This window comes from Nannospalax galili, unplaced genomic scaffold (assembly GCF_000622305.1).
Source record: "Nannospalax galili isolate Female #2095 unplaced genomic scaffold, S.galili_v1.0 scaffold657, whole genome shotgun sequence".
NCBI lineage: Eukaryota > Metazoa > Chordata > Mammalia > Rodentia > Spalacidae > Nannospalax > Nannospalax galili.
The window spans coordinates 199907-218572 of record NW_008339927.1 but is presented as its reverse complement, the minus strand read 5'-3'; the positions used below and the strand labels follow the sequence as shown (position 1 = coordinate 218572).

General features: G+C 43.2%; 1 protein-coding gene across 1 annotated transcript in view; it reads left to right on the top strand.

The window, feature by feature from the left end:
• Ush2a (usherin) overlaps positions 1–18666 on the top strand; it is an 828188-nt gene that overhangs the window by 707874 nt on the left and 101648 nt on the right. Inside the window, 1 exon segment of the mRNA XM_008834819.2 lies at positions 9144–9493. Coding sequence (XP_008833041.1) covers positions 9144–9493 — 350 coding nt within the window.

Below are 18666 nucleotides of genomic sequence, written 5' to 3'. Positions count from 1 at the left end.
AGGGAGGCTATGGGAGGGTGCCATCTGGGAAGTGGGTGTATAGTTGAATAAGATGGTTGGGGATGTTCTGTGTGATACACACAAAAGAAAAATCAACAAATTTAAAAAATTGTATTTGAGGAGGAACCATGGAAATTTACATCATGCTAATTAGTAGAGGTGATAAATATTACCATTGAAATCTACCCTATGACTTCATAGACATACAGAGGCGCCAGGGATCCAAGTACAACCGATTATGACTAGTAATAATCGCAAAAACAATGAGTCTTTCTGCAAGGAACAATATATTCTAAAATGAAATGGAGATCTTTTTTAAAGGCTAAAAAACTCATTCAATTTTGTGTCTTACAGGGCTTATACTGAGTTCAACATTGTATAACTGTATGAACTCAGCTGTGAACCTAGAAACTTGCACCCACTTGTAAAAGTGATATACTCTTGCTCTGGAGTGTGTTACTGAATATGTTAAATGTTCTAATCATATAGTTATTTTAAATGATTAAAAAATAATAATAATAATTAGTAGATGTGAAAAACATTACCATTGAAATCTGCCTGACAACTTTATATCCATGCTCAGATGCCAGGGTGCTCAGAAGTAACCGACTGTGACTAGTAATAATCAGATATAGAGAGATTAGAAACATGTGCAAACATCTCAATGTCACTTGCATTAAAAATGAATTTTTCTGTATGAAACTGTATTTTAGTAATGAAATGGAGATATTTTTTAAAGGTTAAAACTACTTTTAATTTTATGTCTTATAGGGTTTATACTGAATACACTATTGTATAACTGTAATAATTCAACTGTAAATCTAAAAATTTACAATTTTGAAAAAGTTGCATCTTAGCTCAGAAAATTGTTATTGAATATGTCAATGCTGTTGTAATGAAATGCTCCTTCTAAGTATGTGGTTATTAAATAAATTATTAACTGGAAAAAAATTTGGAGAAGAGAGTCTCTCTAGAATATTCATGGAATTTTTTAATTTTTTTTATGTGTATGAGTGTATTGTCTGCATATATGTGAGTGCACCCGTGTTGTGCAATGCCACAGAGGTCAGAAGAGGGCTTCGGATTCCCCTGGAACTGGAGTTAAGGACAGTTCGTAGCCACCATGTGGGTGCTGGGAATCAAACCTGGGTCCTCTGCAAGAGCAGTCAGTGCTCTTAACCGCTGAGCCATCTCTCCTGCCCATTCATGGAATATTTAACGAGGTCAGTGATACAGAATCTACTCAAGACTTTACTGATTGCTGAAACTATAAAACAAATGTATTTGTTAAGGGAAAATATCTAACCATAGCAAAAGAGAAGGCTGTGAAAGTTGTCATTTCTTCCTTATGACTTGGCCAAGGCATTTATAATCGCCATGAATAGAAGTAAACATCATTCATTTTAATCTGTTAACATCGATCGATGGGTTCTGTTTATACCATCTTTTACGTGCCGTTCTCCTGGAGGCTTCCTGCTTACTAGTATATATATTTTTATGCAGTTTCCCATTCACAATCATGTTAAAATAACGCGTTGATTATTTCTTCCACTTTTCTATGGTTTTTCTATTTCTAAAAATTAAATTAATTTTGTTAGCAGGAGTAATGTAAGAGCTCCAAGCCTTCATTTTAAAAAGCAGGTCTCCACAGTGCTTCATGAATCTCTAACTTGATGTGCACCCTGACAGAATTCCCATGTCATGGAGAACGTCAGAATTCTGCATTTTGTTTCTTTTGTGGTAGATAGAGTTCAACAAGCTGAACCTAACAGTGAGGCATTTTGAGTGTCAGTAAAATAAGAAAAATTTCCACCACCAAAGGCCAGGGTTGAAGTAATGAAACTTCGATTCTCTCGGTGGTTGATGTTGGATGATTTGAAGACACCAGGCTGAGGACTTCAGTTGTCTTTATGTTGAGCCAATGTGAACCATTCACAACTGGGGCAAATTAAAAAAAGCAATGTGATAGTGGAAAGAGTGAAGGATCTCTCTCTGCCGTGTACTGCTTGTGGGACCTTGGGCAAGTCACTTGCAAAGTTTATAAAGTTGGTTCAGTGCACGCAAAGGATGCTGACAATTTTGTAAGAACTGAATGAAAGAGTTCGTGTGGAAGGCTGTGCTCAGTGTAACAGTGGAAACAGGGAGGTAGAGCTGGACGTTATGGCCGTTTATGGAAGAACAAAGAAATTCTTCACAACCAAAGACGTTGTGCTCACTCACAGAAGCAGCTAGTAAAGGAAACAAGACTGCTGGTTCCTGGTTCCTCTGGCTTCCTGCTCAGCCTCTAGTGCCTCTATTGGCAGTGCCCAACATCAAGTCAGCTGGTAAAGCCGAAATGGGGACTTTAGGGTCTAGGCTGCATACTCATAAAAGCTAAATATAGCAGGTAGGTTTAGAGCTGCGATAGAATGACTCTATGGCAGGTACATTCTTCTCAGCTAACCAGTATTATGGGTTGGATGTGGACTATCGCCCACAGGCTCCTGTGTTTGAACAACTGGTCCCTGTTGGTAGCACTGTTGTGGAACCTTTGGGAGGTAGGGCCCAGATGGAGGTCACACCAGGTCTTGAGATTTATAGCCTGGCCCTGTTTCCTGTCTCCTCTACTTCCTGGTCCATGGAGATGTGAGCAAGCAGCCTCACCTTCTCCCTGCCCCAGCCACAAGCCACTTCAACAACCATGCCCTCACCTCTTGGTAGACAGTAAGTACCATCTCAAGCCCTAAGCCAAAATAAACTCTCCTCCCCTTAAGCTGCCAGTCAGGTACTTGGTCACAGCAACAAGAGAAGTAACTTGTGTGACCAGGAGTCATAGAGTCTTGACCCCTTCTTATCAACTGGTTGCTCAGTCATAAGGCATATTGCATAGTGCAGTGTGCTGTGCTCCACAGATGCTGAGACTGTTAGATGGGCTAGGGGGAGTCCTGGCCTCCTCCAAGGGGAGCGTGTATAACAGATAGAAAAATTACATATTGCAATAGAGTACAAACCATCAATCAGCAAAGACCGTGGAAGTGTATAACGACTTGAGAGGGAAGCGAAGGGAAGACTTTCTGTAGAAAGTGATTTGGGAGTAAAGATTAAAAAGATGAACTGCTACACAGTGAGTTCCAGGCCAGCTGGGGCTACTGGGGGGACCCCCTTCACAAAAAAAAAAAAAAAAAAAAAAAAAAAAAAAAAAAAAGATGAGCTGGAGCCAGCAGGTGGAAAAACAAAGGGACACGAGATGATGGGACTAGATGGGCCTCATGAAAGGATGAGCAGATACCAAAACAAAGGGACCCGGATTCCCTGGGGTGTATGGGACCTGCAGGTAAGACTGTGCCTAGACTGGAGTGTCAGTTGTGGGTAGAAATTTCAGAAGGTGAATCCTGGGCAGTGAACATGGGCCAGTGTATGGAAGTTCACTGAAGAGCTTTTAAAAGGATTAAATGTTAAAATGTAGGGGAGATCTTTAATGTCTCCCCTCCACCCAACATCCGCTCATGCCACAGACCTGGATGATTCCACTCTCACAGGTGATTTGTAAATCACTCATGTTTCTGTCTTCTCTTGGAGCATCCTGAATGAGTGGACTTCTGGGATGACATCTTAGTTCAGTGCTGGCTTTATGTGACTGCCAGGTCATCTTTGTGAGCACAACTGAGCATCATCTTTATGGTACCTGCACTGTACCTCAGCTGTACCTGCACTACATTTTACCCCATAATGTGCAGTGTTGACTCTATTTGGTTTAATTCTTACACAAATTCTTGGAGGTTTGCTACACACTGTGTGTTTTTTGTTTTGGTTTTTTGTTTTGTTTTGCTTCGGTGTACAAAATTAAATAGAAGTGAGGCTGGGGAGATGTCTTAGTGGGCAAGAGCACTTGCTCTGCAAGCAGGAAGACTTGAGTTCAGATCTTGACACCCACATTAAAAAACCGGGTGTAGTCATATGCACACCTGTAACTCCAGCACTGTGGGGGGCAGAGACAGGAGGATCCCTGCGGCTTGCTGGACACCAGCCTAACTCCAGGTTCAGGGAAAGACCCTGTCTCAAGGGAATAGGTGGAGTGAGACAGAGCAGGGCACCTTTGTCCTCTGACCTCCATGTGTGTACAGGTACATATGCCCACAAACACACATGTTCATACACTACACATGCATACACAGCAACACACAGAACACAAAAATGAAACGGAAGCTAGAAAAACAGGCAAGTTCGCCCAGTGTCATCAGTCCCACTCCTCTCCTCTGTCTGCTTCTGTAAACTCGAAATATTCTAATAGTCTTCGTACTGTAGAGTGACGATCCCATAATCTTAAAATTATTTATAGAGGAAAGGCATTAGATTCTAGGATTTTGTTTGCATTGCTCTTGGAGATAAATAGCAACAGTTGCTGGTCTGGAAGAAAGAATGTGGAGTTCTTAAGAAAGACATCCTTCCTGGGTCGGTGAGATGACTCATGTTGCTACCAAGCCTGAGAGCTTGAGTTCAAACCCTGGAACTCACATGGTGGAAGGAGAAAACCAATTCCCACAAGTTGTCTTCTGACCTTCACACGTACACTGTGACATGCATGTACCCACCCACATACACATAAAAATAAAGCTAATTTTAAGTGTTTTCAAAGGAAATCTTCCACTACTTCTTATTCTTCGGTAATGTTTAATTAGTTTTGTTGGAAAATAAATGACTAAGGTATCTCCTGAATAAACTGTAAAAATGGCCATGTGGCCATTCAGAGGAGCAGAAAGTGTGATCCCTTATCACACTATTCAGGAGCACAGCCGCTTACTTGAATATTTGAAGCCCGAATCTAAATAAGTAGGAAAGACTGTGTTTACCTCAAGCAGTTCAGACACAAAGAGATCCCAAGCATAGATGTAATACATATTCATCTATGGTACTAATTTATTAAATAATCAATAAGAATAATACTTTACCAGACTGCCTTTCATTACTTTAGTGAAAAAAAAAAAAACAAAAAAAAAAAACAAAAAAACTTGAAACTAACATCAAATTGAATTTCTCAAATAGAGTAGATTTTTAAAATTCCCCTCCAGGCATTTTTTAAATATCAGTTTTATAAAAACCATGGCTTCCTCTCAGTTTGGGGATTCATGAGATGTTTAATGAAAATTAATTGAATTGTCATAGTAAGAGCAAAGTGAAACAAGGGGGAAAACATTTTCCCATGGAGCTTCAATAGGTTTGTTTACAGCATCACATCCCTCACAGACAGTTTTCGAAACTCCGAGAGGAGTCCTTGGCTGTGAGCCCCGGGGTTCTCATTAGAGTTGATCCCTCCTCATCATGCACCTGGTACCTAATACAAGCAGCAGGCCAGACTCTGCAGTCCTTCATGAAGTGCGGAATCTGGTCCATGCACGGTAGCAGGTCATAATGAGGTGGGCTGCCGAACTGTAATTGCGGGTCACTGAGAGAGACCTGGGAAACCTCTCCACCCTCCAGCAGGAAGCCCATCCTTAGGTCAAAGTGATTGATCAACCCGAGAAGCATCAAATTCCCAAAGCAAAAGATCTAATATCTCCTGCTTTTGTGTGTGTGTGTGTGTGTGTGTGTGTGTGTGTGTGTGTGTGAAAGGTGCTGTCATCTGCTTTGTCCTAATCACCCTCTGAGTTTTGATGGGGCCAGCTAATCTGCTGTGGCAGCATGTGAGTTTTGCAGCATCTGAGGAGGGTGTTAATTACAGACTCCTAACAGCCTGGAAAAACATTGATTTATTCATCACTGCCTTCTCCACTAGAGATTGAGCTAAAAGCGGAAAGTCCATCTCTTCACTGGATTCTTCCTCAACCTAAGTTTTTACCAAATAGAATGTAAGAATGGATAGGGCTGAGGCAGAAAAATCATGGAACATAAGCCTTTTAGGCACTCGTGAAAAATAAAACCTTGAACTTTTATAGCTCGGATGCTGGCATTATGGAGATACGCCAAGCACAGTTCCTCGGAAACTTCCCTCCTGTTAGATGCGTATTGTGATTTTACACCTAGATGAGCAGAAATTGCTTCCCAGTGTTAACTGGTGATACCATTTCTCTTCAGTGTTCAGTTCTTTATATATTCAGTACCAAAAGGAGGTGCATGGACCTGAGTTTGATATCAGCAAAGTCTAAAGTATAATAGGCCTAATGATAATCCCATTCTCAAGTAGCCAAAAGAAAGTTTTCAGAAGAATTTGGACTCTCATAGCTTTTAAAAAATATTTTTATGAATTCTTTGAGAATTTTATTAATGTATTTTGATTATGTTCACTCCAAATCCTCTCCCACCTCCCAAGCCTTACCCTAATCCCAGCACTCAGGAGGCAGAGGCAGGTGGATCTCTGTGAGTTCAAGGCCAGCCTAGTCTACATAGTTCAAGGCAGCCTGGTCTACATAGTTCCAGGACAGCTGGAGCTACAGGGAGACTCTGTCAAAAAAAAAAAAAAAAAAAAAAAAAAAAAAAAAAAAACCCAGTACGCCACTTCGTGCTGCCCGTATATTCCTGGGCATGGAGCCACCCATTGGAGCATGGTGGACCTACAAGAGCCGCACCCTTAAAGAAAAGCTGACTCCCTCCCCTAGACGCCATCAATGGTCAATAGCTGAGTTTTAGAGGAGACATCAGACATCTGAAAGAATTCACTTCTCAGGCTGGAAAGGTGGCTCAGTGGTTAAGAAAACTCACTGCTCTTGCAGAGGACCTGGACTCTCAATTCTCAGCACCCATGTGGCAGCTAACAAAGACCCTCCATAGCTCCAGCTCCAGGGGATCTGATGCCATCTTTTGACCTCCATGGGCATTGCACAATATGGACAGACCTACATGCAGGTCATACACTCTTACACATGAAAATAAAAATAGTATTTTTAAAGTCACATTTCTACCCCAGCTCTTAGCATATCCTTTTTTATTAATCTGCATACAGGTCTGTTTTCTCTGCAACTCTGTTCCTCCTAGTGGAACATGTTCACCTTGTAAACTTGCTCCCGAGTCAAAGGCTGGGGTGTGAGTGCTTTGTGAGAGTTTGCTGGTTATGATAACAGCAAGTCTATAAAGAAGAGAATGGTCCTTTTGTGATGGGTTACGGTTTAATTAAGAAAGAATTGAAAGAGAGAAAAGAAGTGGCGGTGGGAGGCAAGGGAGACACTTTCCACCCACCCAGCAGGGAAATGCAGTCAGGCCTGGGATTCTCAGAGTCTGTCTTCCAGTGGGGGCCACCTGAGTGTCTTGGCACAGTGACCCCCAGTTTCCACGACAGCAAGAGGGTCAGCCTTGCTGTACCAGGGCTTTGAAGTCTAGGCCACATATCAGTCAACATCCTATTATCCAGAGAGTTCTATGGGCAAGGTCAAAGGGTGTGGGGCAGTCCTAACAAAGCACCGGGGTACAGAAAGGTTTGAACAAACTAGAGTCACACTGCAATCCACTTATCACAGAAGGGTAACAGGCCCCCAAAATAGCCTCTGTTACATAATCTTTGGTTCTGTGTACATACACATGAACACAGACATAAAAAGTACAGAAAGATGTGTTACTACTGCTTAATACACACTTCTGTATCTTATAATTTTCTATTTCATTTTTATTTTTATGTGTATGAATGTATTGCTTGCACGTACATAAGTGCACCTGTGCCGTGCAATGCACATGGGCCTTAGAAGAGGGCATTGGATCCCCTGGAACTGGAGTTCTAGATGGTTGTTAGCTGCCAGGTAGGTGCTGGAAACTGAACCCGCCTCAGTTCTCTGCAAGAGAAGCAGCCAGTGCTCTTAACCACTGAGCTGTCTCTCCAGCCCTGTATCTTATCATTTTAAAAATGATATACTTTGTTTCTTGCACTGTGTGCATTTTTAAAAAGGAAGTCTACAATATAACGTAACAAAATATGATTACGGGAGTGCTGGATAGCTTCAGGCCTCAACTTGACACACCTGGGTAGAGGGAGCCTCAGCTGAGAACTACTGCCCTACGACTGGCCTGTGGCCATGTCTGTGGGGCATTTTCTTGATTGTTGAGTGATGTGAGAGAGCCCATCCCTCTGGGCAGGTGTCCTGTGTTGTATATGAAAGCAGGCTGAGCACAGACCAGGGGAGCAAGCCAGTAAGCAGCGTCCCTCCATGGTCTGTGCTTCAGCTCCCGCCTTCGGGTTTTCAGATTCTTTCCCTGACTTTCCTTGGTGATGAACTGTGCCCTGAGAGATGTGAGATCAAATAAACCCCTTCCTCCCCAAATTTGTTTCAGTCACAATGTTAACTAGGACAATAGTAAGTAACTAGGACAAGGTAACTGTATTAGTTACCTTTCCCGTGGCCCTGACCAAAGCTCTGAGAAAAGGCCTGTAAGGAGAGGAGAGTTTATTTTGTCTTACAGTTCGAGGTGCGGTGCGCTCCATCACTGCAGGGAGGCCCGGTGGCAGGAGTGTCACAGGCACCCACAGGCAGGAAACAGAGAGATGAACGCTGGTGCTCAGCTTCTCTCTTCCTCAGTCCAGGTGCAGCCCACAGGATGTCACCTGATTTTAGGATGATCGTCTGAGCTCAGATAATGCAATCTAGAGTTTCCTCATGACAAGCCTAGAGGTTATGTCCTAGGAGAGTCTAGATTTTGTCAAGTTGACCATATTAACCAGCACAGTAATGGTTTCCTTTTTTTTTAATTTTTCTTTTGTATTTTGCATGTTTTCTCTGTTCTTTCACTTTTTAAAACTATTTCTTACTTTTATGTGTATGAGTGTATTGCCTGCGTGTGTGAAAGTGCACCACCATGTCATGCAATGCTCATGGAGGTCCGAAGAGGGTATTGAATCCCCTGGAACTGGAGTTATGGACAGTTGTTAACTGCCATGTGGGTGCTGGGAACTGAACCTGGGTCCTCTGTGAAAGCAGCCCATGCTCTTAACTGCTGAGCATCTCTCCAGCCCTATATGGACTTTTAGAATCATGAACAGGTTGTCAACTACACTAAGAAAATGACCTGAATTGACCTTTATTCATTATAAAAATGACTTTCATCCTTCAGCATCAGGAATGAGGAGGGAGATCCCAACGCATCAGGAATGAGGAGGGAGATCCCAACAGCAGCTTCTTCCCCTGTCTCCAAACCCCGCTGTAAAGCATTCTGGTGTTACATTGCCTTGTCTGGTTCCCTTGCAGACGTCCTGCTGGTGCGGAAGAGAAGTCTCTTGTGTTTGAGTGGTCAGAAGGAGCCCTTGAATTCACGAACAGTGCAGACACTCTGAGGCCGTTCACACCATATGAGTACCGGGTCAGAGCCCAGAACTCCAAGGGCTCTGTGGACAGCCTCTGGTCATCAGCACAGACACAGGAAGCCCCACCTCACAAACGGCAAGTGCCCTGGGCTCGGGCCACCAGTGCTCACTCAGCTCTGCTGAGCTGGACAGAACCAGAGTCTCCCAATGGTGTTATCACCAGGTACCATGTGACCTACCGAAAGAGACCAGAGGAGCCAGCACTTAGCAGTTCAGCTGTGCACACTTTCACGGTGACGGTAAGAACTTAGCATCAATAACCAACCGTCAGATTATCTGGTTAATATGCTGAAAATTGTTTCCTAATCTGCCTGTCAGTTTTCTTCACTTAAAGCTTGAATGTATGAAAACTTTTCGTATGTGAAAAGCAGCAATGTGGTCCTAGGGATAAGATAGCAAACTGAGTATGAGGAGTATTTGGGGATCGTCTTGCAGACCAGAACTAATTGTATAGCTACAAGCAAATAAGTGAGTCTCTTTGCCTGATTTCTGCTTTGCAAACTCACTAAATGGGAATAATTCAATATGTCCCTCAATATTGCATAGGAATGATGTCAAGATAAAATTAGAAGATGTAATTTTCTAGTTTGTCAAAGAACTAATAGATAGATAGATAGATAGATAGATAGATAGATAGATAGATAGATAGATGGAGAGAGAGAGAAAGAGAAGGAGAACTTCAGTAATGCCAGATATACGCACTAGAAAATGTGCATGTACTCTAACATGACACATGAAGTTGCTTCTCTCTTTCTGGGCTGGTCCCCTCTGGTGTACAACATAATTCCATTACTCATTTTCTACCTCCTGGGAGCTTGCTTTATGGCGGGCATAGCCTCATGTTCCATGAGAGACACAAAAACATGATGTTCTTTGTCTCAGAAGTGGGTTTTTTTTTGGTCTTTTTGACACAGGGTCTCCCTGTAGCCCCAGCTGTCCTGGAACTCACTATGTAGACCAGGCTGGCCTCAGACTCACAGAGATCTGCCTGCTTCTGCCTCCCAAGTGCTCGGATTAAAGGCGTGCACCACCACGCCCAGCTAGAAGTGCCTTTATAATATTATAGAAATAAGAACTGTATATAGGGTTAGAAGGATGGTTTAGTGGTTAGAGCACTAGCTGCTCTTGCAGAGGACCTGGGTTCGAATCCCAGCACCCACATGACAGCAACCATCTATAACTCCAGTTCCAGGATATCCAACACCCTCTGCTGACCTCCACAGGTACTACATGACAGGGGTGCACTTACATACAGGCAGTATACTCATACACATAAAATTAAAATAATAAATACAAATTTAAAAAGAATTGTACGTAATAAAAAAAATTAGGAGAACTGATGGATTCTAACCCATCATACCAGTTGTACTGGGATTGAGCCTGAACTCCACCATCCCCCAGGCTTGGGTCATCAGGCAAGAGAATTATCAGCCCACAAGCACTGAGCAGGGATTGCCCCAGGGAGTCATCAGGATGCTCTCCGGCTGAAAAGCCTGTGAGAAGAAGACAAAATGTTATGGTTTTAGGAGCTAAATATGTGCCGTTTTCAAAATATGCCAAGACATCATTGAATATGAAAAACCCTTAAGTATAAGAAGAAATGAGCAGATAGCATGAAGTAAAATGAAATGCCCATGCTTCAAATCCAGGAAGCCCAGTTTGTCATGATAAACGAACAGTACCAAGCAACATGCTTCAGTGTGACTCCAAAAGAATCTCTGTGAGTGAAGAGTTTAAAGAATAGTGGTTTACCACAGTCCGTGTGTTTCATTTCCTCGTATGACACACAAAACAGCAGCTTGTAAGTAAAGGGACAGTGTGTGAAAGCCTTCATTCTAATTTCAGAACTGAGATTCTGATTTCCTGTTTCATGTTCTTTCTATGTCAGTATATTTTCTATTTCATCTCTAGATCCTTTGTGGTAAGTGTAAGAATCAATGTTCTCATGTATAACTGACCTTTTAAGCTGATCTGTAGAGAAATCCATTGGTTTTTACTATATCCTTAGAACTGGTGTTCTAAATTTCCACTCTTGTTAACTTTTTCATGTGTATGAATATTTTACCTTCATGTATACAAGTGCAGACAGTCATGCAGTGCTCGAGGAGGCCAGAAGAGGGAATCGGATGCCTTGGAACTAGAGTTATGGATAGTTATTAGTTGCCATGTAGGTTCTGGGAACCGATCCCCAGCAAGAGCAGCCAGTGGTCTTAACTACTAAGCCATTTCTCCAACCCCCTAAACTTGCAATCTTAAAGTATTGTTAAATAAAAATATTGAAACACTGTGACAAATATATCTTTAGCAAAGACACCAGTAATAATGACCAAATGTCTTTCAAAAGCCAGCTTTCAGGAGTATAAGCTTAGTAACATGTTTTCCACAGTTCTATTGGGATTCCTTTGGGGAATACACTATAAGTCGCTCCTTCAGAGCTGTTTTTATTATGAAAATACCCATGATTTAAGGATCTTATAGAGTCAAGAAACTCTGTCTTCATTTGATCTCTTATGTTCTGTTGTTATTACCCTAACACGTTCCTGGAGGAGAGGCCAGCCTGTGGCCCTGAGCTACCAGCTACACAGGACCCTTTGACCTGGAGCTTCCCCAGTATCATATCCGTCTCAGGAACCTTCTTGCTTCATTTTTCTAGAAATTCTTCTTTATTATATTGAAGAGAATAATCAGCATAATCAAGAAACAATACTGTTTCTGTTATTTTTAAAGTCTGTATGAGTGTATTGGCTACATATGTGAAAATGAACCTGTATTGTACAATATCTGCGGAGTCAGAAGAGGGTATTGGAGGTACCAACAGTTGGTAGCCACCATGCTATCTGGATCCTGGGAATTGAACCTGGGTCCTCTGCAAGAGTAGCCACTGAGCCACCTCTCCAGCCCATTTCTTATTTTTGTATTGTGCATGCATTCCAGTGGCCTTCCCAAATTTCAGACCATTGACTGAGAGAAGACTCCCAAGAGGAGACTTGACTGGAGCCATCAAGAACACTCTTTCTAGCAACGAGGCCATCTTCCATAAATCACCCCAGGCCAGGATTCAGACCTTGTGTTACCAGGCCAGGTTGTCAAGGCACCAGTCAGTGTGACTGCACATGAGCTGACACTTTTGAATGAAGCCATCAGGAAAAGAGACCATAGCCTATGAGCCTCATTCAGTCCCACTTTCCCTATATAGAGGCTATGGTAAACCTTTTAAAATTACATCTGAAAAAAAAAAGTTATATCCTGTATTCAGTGCTCTCTCCTACTCCCCAACAGAGAGGCGACATGTCCCTTCCTCCTAGCCAAATCTCTTCTCCCATAATCGAAGTCCATCTATTTCTTTTCTGAACATCATGACTTCCCTACATTAGCACAACAGAACTTCGGGGTCAAGAACAAATTTAGATGATTCAATCACGTTGTACGAATACTCACTGAGAATTATGTTCAGTACATCAACATCAGTTAATGGCACAGCTCAATTTCTGGGGTCTATTATGAGACTGGGCCAAACAGAGACTGGGTAGGAAGGTAGCTAATCAAGTGTGAGGCACAATTATCACCACTGAGCACTGGGGTTTCTATGTCCTCGTTGCTGAGTGTCTGCTGTCTGTGTACAGAAGACTCCCCTTTAAACCTCCCTCCAAGAATCCTACCAGATCTATTTACTTTCTGTACTCCCACCCTAATTGAACATCTTCCATCTCTCCTTTCTATGCATTCCCAGGGAGCTTTTTCCAAGTTTTCATTTCTTCATCACTCTGGCTAAAATTCTCTCCAGCAAAAGAACAGTTGCTATTAATGAGGCCCAGAATGCAAACTCACAGTTGTAGAATAACAGTTCAACCCACACACTTGCAAAAGACGTCCATTTGGCCCCTTGGTTATTGGGGTGCTCTGTCTGCTCAAGGAACCACCAAAAGATTGCCCATGATGTGGAGTCATTGCTAGCTTGCCCAGGTTCCCCCAGAGTTGTTTATAGCAGGTGTGTATTTCTGGGAGAGCCACATGAAGCAGGTGCAATGGAGCCATGAATCCTGCTGGAGGTGGCAGTGGATGGAGAACTGGCAGTGGGGGCCCTCTGTGGGGGAGGAGAGCGAATGTGTTGGCAGGAGCAGCGGCAGCAGCAGCAGAGGCAGCAGGCGAGGAGGGACGGGGGGAGCACAGCTTTCAATGCATCACTAGCCTCTCTCCCAACCTCATGAAAAGTCATCTTCCTATGAGTCTAAGCAGGTCTTTCTGAAGGGAAGAGAGACCAAGATCCTTGGGGTTTCTTCAGACCCATGTAGCCTTCATTATTGAAAACAGACTTCAGTTAGAAGTCCTTAAACTTCTGTCCCAATTAATGCTGTGATGAATGGTGCAGTGTCAGGAGAGAGGCTGTATTTAGCCTTGCTTGGCATGTAGGAGTTCCATGGTGCCGCTTGCAGGAACGCTCCTGGCGAGGCTGGCGCGGCTGCCACCACCACTCGGTCTGTTTGCTTTTGCTCACTGGCACCTGCCATTGCCCTGGCAGAAATAACTTGGGATTTAAAGGCAAAGGTGTTTTACCTGCCAGTGTGTGCTCTAAGCAAGCTTCTGCTTGCCCCGCAGGGTCATAAAACACCAAGCCACAACATACCTTTGCCCAGTGCCCTGAGAGATAGATGGCACCTCACTCCCTGTAGAGACTAAGCATAGGGAGCTCATGGGCAATCAAATGGTACAGGTCACTAAGAGCTGACTTGTCTAGGGATGAATTCCAGAATAACAAAACCAGTTTCTCCATTCTGGTTGCCAGACTCCCTTTCTCTGTGTCAAGGAGGAGATATTTAAAATTTCCTCGTGTGCTCGTCCCAGATCTCTTTACCATTAAATAGATTTGTAGCCAAAACACATTATGAGATACTTCATAATTGCCCCATTACAGAAGGTTTGTGAGTAAATTGATGAATTCATTTTAATCCCATTTTCATTTTGGCTTATTATAGTGTAAAATATTATTGCTCTTTACATATGATCTCAAATTAGTTGTAGCTGTGAAAATGTGATGGTTCTCAGCCTTCCCTCTCCAGACCCATTTATTAGATAACAGAAATACTCTGGAAGATATGGGTCTGTGAAAGAGCCCCTTTGGTGACAATCTTTATATTGTAAAAAAACGATGGTGATGAAAGCACTTACCAGCTCCACCAGGACCCCCACCCCCAGCATGTCTGTCCTATAAACAGATTCCACATTGTAGGATGTAACCTAGTCATTCTTTTCCTCCTATGAAAGGTACAAAGCATGGGCGGGCCGACATCGCACAGAATCGTGAATGCTGTTGCAGGGATGTGTTTGATTTGATGTTACCTTTTCATTTGCCAGCAATACAGCTACTTCCTTGAAAGGGCTCTCCCTTCATCCGCTGTGTTCTGACCAGCCCCACCAAGACCACCTTGTCTACCCATCAGTAATATCTAAGAGGGGTCACATAGTTCTTTAGTCCGTTTTCAGTGACAAGCACCAACCCAAGTTTAGATTCCTTTCGTGTGTGCGTGTTTTTTTTAAGATACTCGAAATCAAAGGCTGGCGTGTGTTTAGGAGTATACAGTGAAAACAGGATGGCACGGTCATTTCCCTCTTTAGTTATCTGTTCTCTTACTGGTTTTTCTCAGGATCATTAGGAAAGGGTTGGGGGAAGGGAGGGAGAAGGAAGGAGGAAGGGAGGGAAGGAGAGATGTGGAGGGAGACAGGAAGGTAGACATGTGAGTTCAACAAGGAGCAGGGCCTTGTGTTGTGCGGATGCCTCACAGGCTTCCTCTGTGCATTATGCAGGGTCCCCGCGAGAACGTCCATGCCGCATTCTCCTCTGATGGAGGCAGACCTAGTGATGTGGCTGGGTTTCTTTACTCTCTGTTATCATCCCTCTTCCTTCCATTCCCCCATTCAAGCCACCTTCAGGTCCTTTCATCTTGACATTACTTTCTTGGCATCCATGACCCATAGAAAACCTGTTCTGACAAATAATGGACATGCATCTTGTCTGCCATCTTCCCTACTGGAAGTTCCACCACCAGTTCTGAGGTGAGGCCCAGTCGGACCACAACTTCAGAGCTCATTGAATAAGAATCCTGTGTCAGGTTCTGTGTTGAACCTGATCCTCAAATCCTAGAATTGCCTACAGGCCTCAGAAGACCCTCTCCATCCCCTGGCTAGACCCAAACTGCCCCAAGGGTTCTTGCCCAGTGGGAAGTCTCGTGGCAAGAAGAGACTGTCCATCACTCCTTTCTTGTAATTCCCACTTTCCTCTAGTGGCTACGTGAGGTATTTGTGCCTCGTATCCCCTCACAGAGAGTGGAGGATTCAGCCTCTCAACTGAATTCCTTTCTTTGATTGGCTTTTCACAAATCTTGGTATTCTTTTGTCTAAAAACATTTTTTTTTAATGTATGTGTGTGCATACTATAGTGTGGAGGAGGGGCAGTCTGTCAGAGGACAACTTGCAGGATTCAGTTCTCTCCTTCTATCGGGAGGGTCCTGGGAATCTAACTCCGGTTGTGAGGCTTAGAGACAAGCACCCTCACCTGCTTAGCCATCTCGCCAGCCCAAGTAAGCCCAGATAGTTTTTTCACAGATCTTATACAGAGCTTCAGAAGGAGATGAGGCACATTCTTACAGTTTCAGTAGAGTTAGCTATCACCTTTTTACTCACTTTGTAGGCCAGGTTGGCCTGGAACATGTGGATCCTTCAGCCTCAGCTTTCACATACTGGGAGTCATAAGCATGTATTACCACAGCCAGCTTTTACCACCTGTTTTTTTAGGCTATACTTTTGATTCCCCCAAAACAATCGTTTTACATCCTGCTGTGTAACTAAATTGCTCCCTCATCCCTCTGGCTGCTCAACGCAGATCATCTTGAGTCCTCTATGTACCTTGGGGCCACATCCAGCCCTTCTCCAAATTCTCTTGAGTCTACTTCCAAGCTATATACCAACTCCTTCTTGAAGACCACCCCAGCGTTTCCACCCACCTTGTTTCCTCATCCAGAAATGGGCATCCCCTTACACATTGCCTGTCATCCCCTACACGTTCAAAGTCTCAACTGAAACAGTGTGTATGTCACAGAACTGTTGAATTAGCTGCTCGGTTCCAGTACTTAATAAGCATCGTGAATGGCAAAGTAAAACTGCAGCGCACCCTCCATCTGCAGTAACACGGGCTGAAGTAAATTGGCAAGTGCAGAGGAAGTTCTGGTTTGTATAAAACAACTATAATTGGTATAAAAATGTATTTTATATTTATTTCAAGAGTTCCTCTCCTTGCAAGAAAAGTTTGAATTTGCAAATTTGAATGTTTCCTGAACCACATGCTCATTTCCAGGTAATTTCCAGAGTACAGGTTTGGTTCTGTTTCTTTTCTAAATGGCCTAGAGCAAGAACATGTTGTTTTCATATCCTTGAAGCTTAATACCCTCCTTCCCTGCCACTGTGCCCCCTCCGTGCCTGCCACTCAATAGCTCTCCCTAGAAGAGGACCACTCTACATACAGCTATGTCTACCTGCCCTGTCATGACCCTCAGGGGACTCTGTCATTCCCTTAGATCTGGCATCATATCAGTAGGATCTAGTCCTCTCTCTCTCTCTCTCTCTCTCTCTCTCTCTCTCTCTCACACACACACACACACACACACACACACACACACATACACACTTCCCAAATCAACAAACTATCATTAATCTGCCTCACCATTATCAAATAGAAGGCCCTGGGTGCTTGAAGGGCAGGTGGTGGGAAGACTCAAAGACCTTTGGACCAAGTAGAGTTGCTACTTTGTGGCCTTTAACTCAATTTTGAGGAATCCTTACTTAGACATCCAAGAACCCCCAAGGAGCCTTCTAAAACATACATAAAAGTAAAATGAACTAGTCCACATGGCAACACACCCAGGCCGTAAATTCAGAATACGTGCTGGTTAGCAGAGACAGCAAACCGTAAATGGCACACCAAAGGGCAGAAGTTAATTGAACTATTCTGCTCTTGTCGCAAGTGGAAAGTAGCCACTACCTGGGACAAGATGGCCACCCCAAAGGACCCCATTACAGCCCAGCAATCACCTCCTTGGCTCTGCAAGGGCTTCTGGGTGATCGGGATCTCCTACACAGGTGACCAATTTTTTTATGGTTCACGGCCGATCAAAGCAAAAGTCAGCAGCTGTTCAGGACAAGTGACCACTGTAACGGCTGTAATATAACCCACTAAATAGAGAGGGAATTGCATTAGAGCGAGAGGTTAGCCGTGATTATCGGCAGGTGAGTGCTTTATTGAAGTTGAAAGACCATTAACATTGATAGAGTAATTATTTCAACTTGAAAGTAATTACCTTGATGGGTGATAACTTCTCTAGTGTTCCCAGATTTGATTGGGCCAAACAATCGTGAGCTCCTGAAGCCTAGAAAAATATTACAACAATACGGTGATTTCTAAATTACTGAAACTGCCATTGGAATATTCTAATTATGCCGAACAGTGAAAAGATTTTGCCTTACACAAGCTACTGACCTCTCATGGAGAGAGACATTTCCTTTTTAATCCAAATGCAATGACCCACACCCACCACCTGTGAATATGTGTGTGATAGGCTTGCAAATGAATCTTTTTATCTCCATTTTAAGGTACGGAGTCTTGGTAGCGCTCTGCTTGGATATTATGATAAAGAAACCCGTAACTTCCTTGCTCATGTCTATGACCTGGGAGAAGAGGAAATAGTCTCTGTCTTTGTCTTAGAGAGTTTAAGTTAGCATAAATTAGTTATCTCGATAATGACATCACACTGATTGAAAATTCTAGAAGCCAGACATCGTGGATCCCCAATTTCATATATTACGTAATTCACCTCTTTAATTGACCTCCACTCCAGACTTGCTCTAGCCACTGTGTTTTGTATTTATGTACCACAGACAGCAACAAACAAAATGAAAGTTGAAAACCTGAGTTCCTGCTTCTTTGAAGTCTCATGAATAATATGAAAATTGCATGCTATTTGCAATTGAGGACCAAAACACATCAGATCTAATTTGATGATCGAGACCAACAAATATTGTGGGACTCATCCATTAATTTGCTGTCTGCTGTGTTTCTTTGGAGAATCCACTGGGCCTAGAAACTTAAATATACAAAAGAGAAATAGTCTATTTCTCTGGGCTGCCTGGACTAGCTGGAGACAAGTAAGAGACAAATGGTGGTGTGATAAGCAATTACGGGGCCTAAGCATATATTGTGCTCATAAATGCCTAAAAGAGCCAGGGCAGTCCTTCACTCGTACCCTGATTCCAAACCCCACACCCGTCTTACAGGCCCACAAGCCACTGACAGGACAAACAGGGGCATCACAATTCCATCCTCCTGTCGGCAAAGATGGATGGAGCTGCACCTTGCCTCG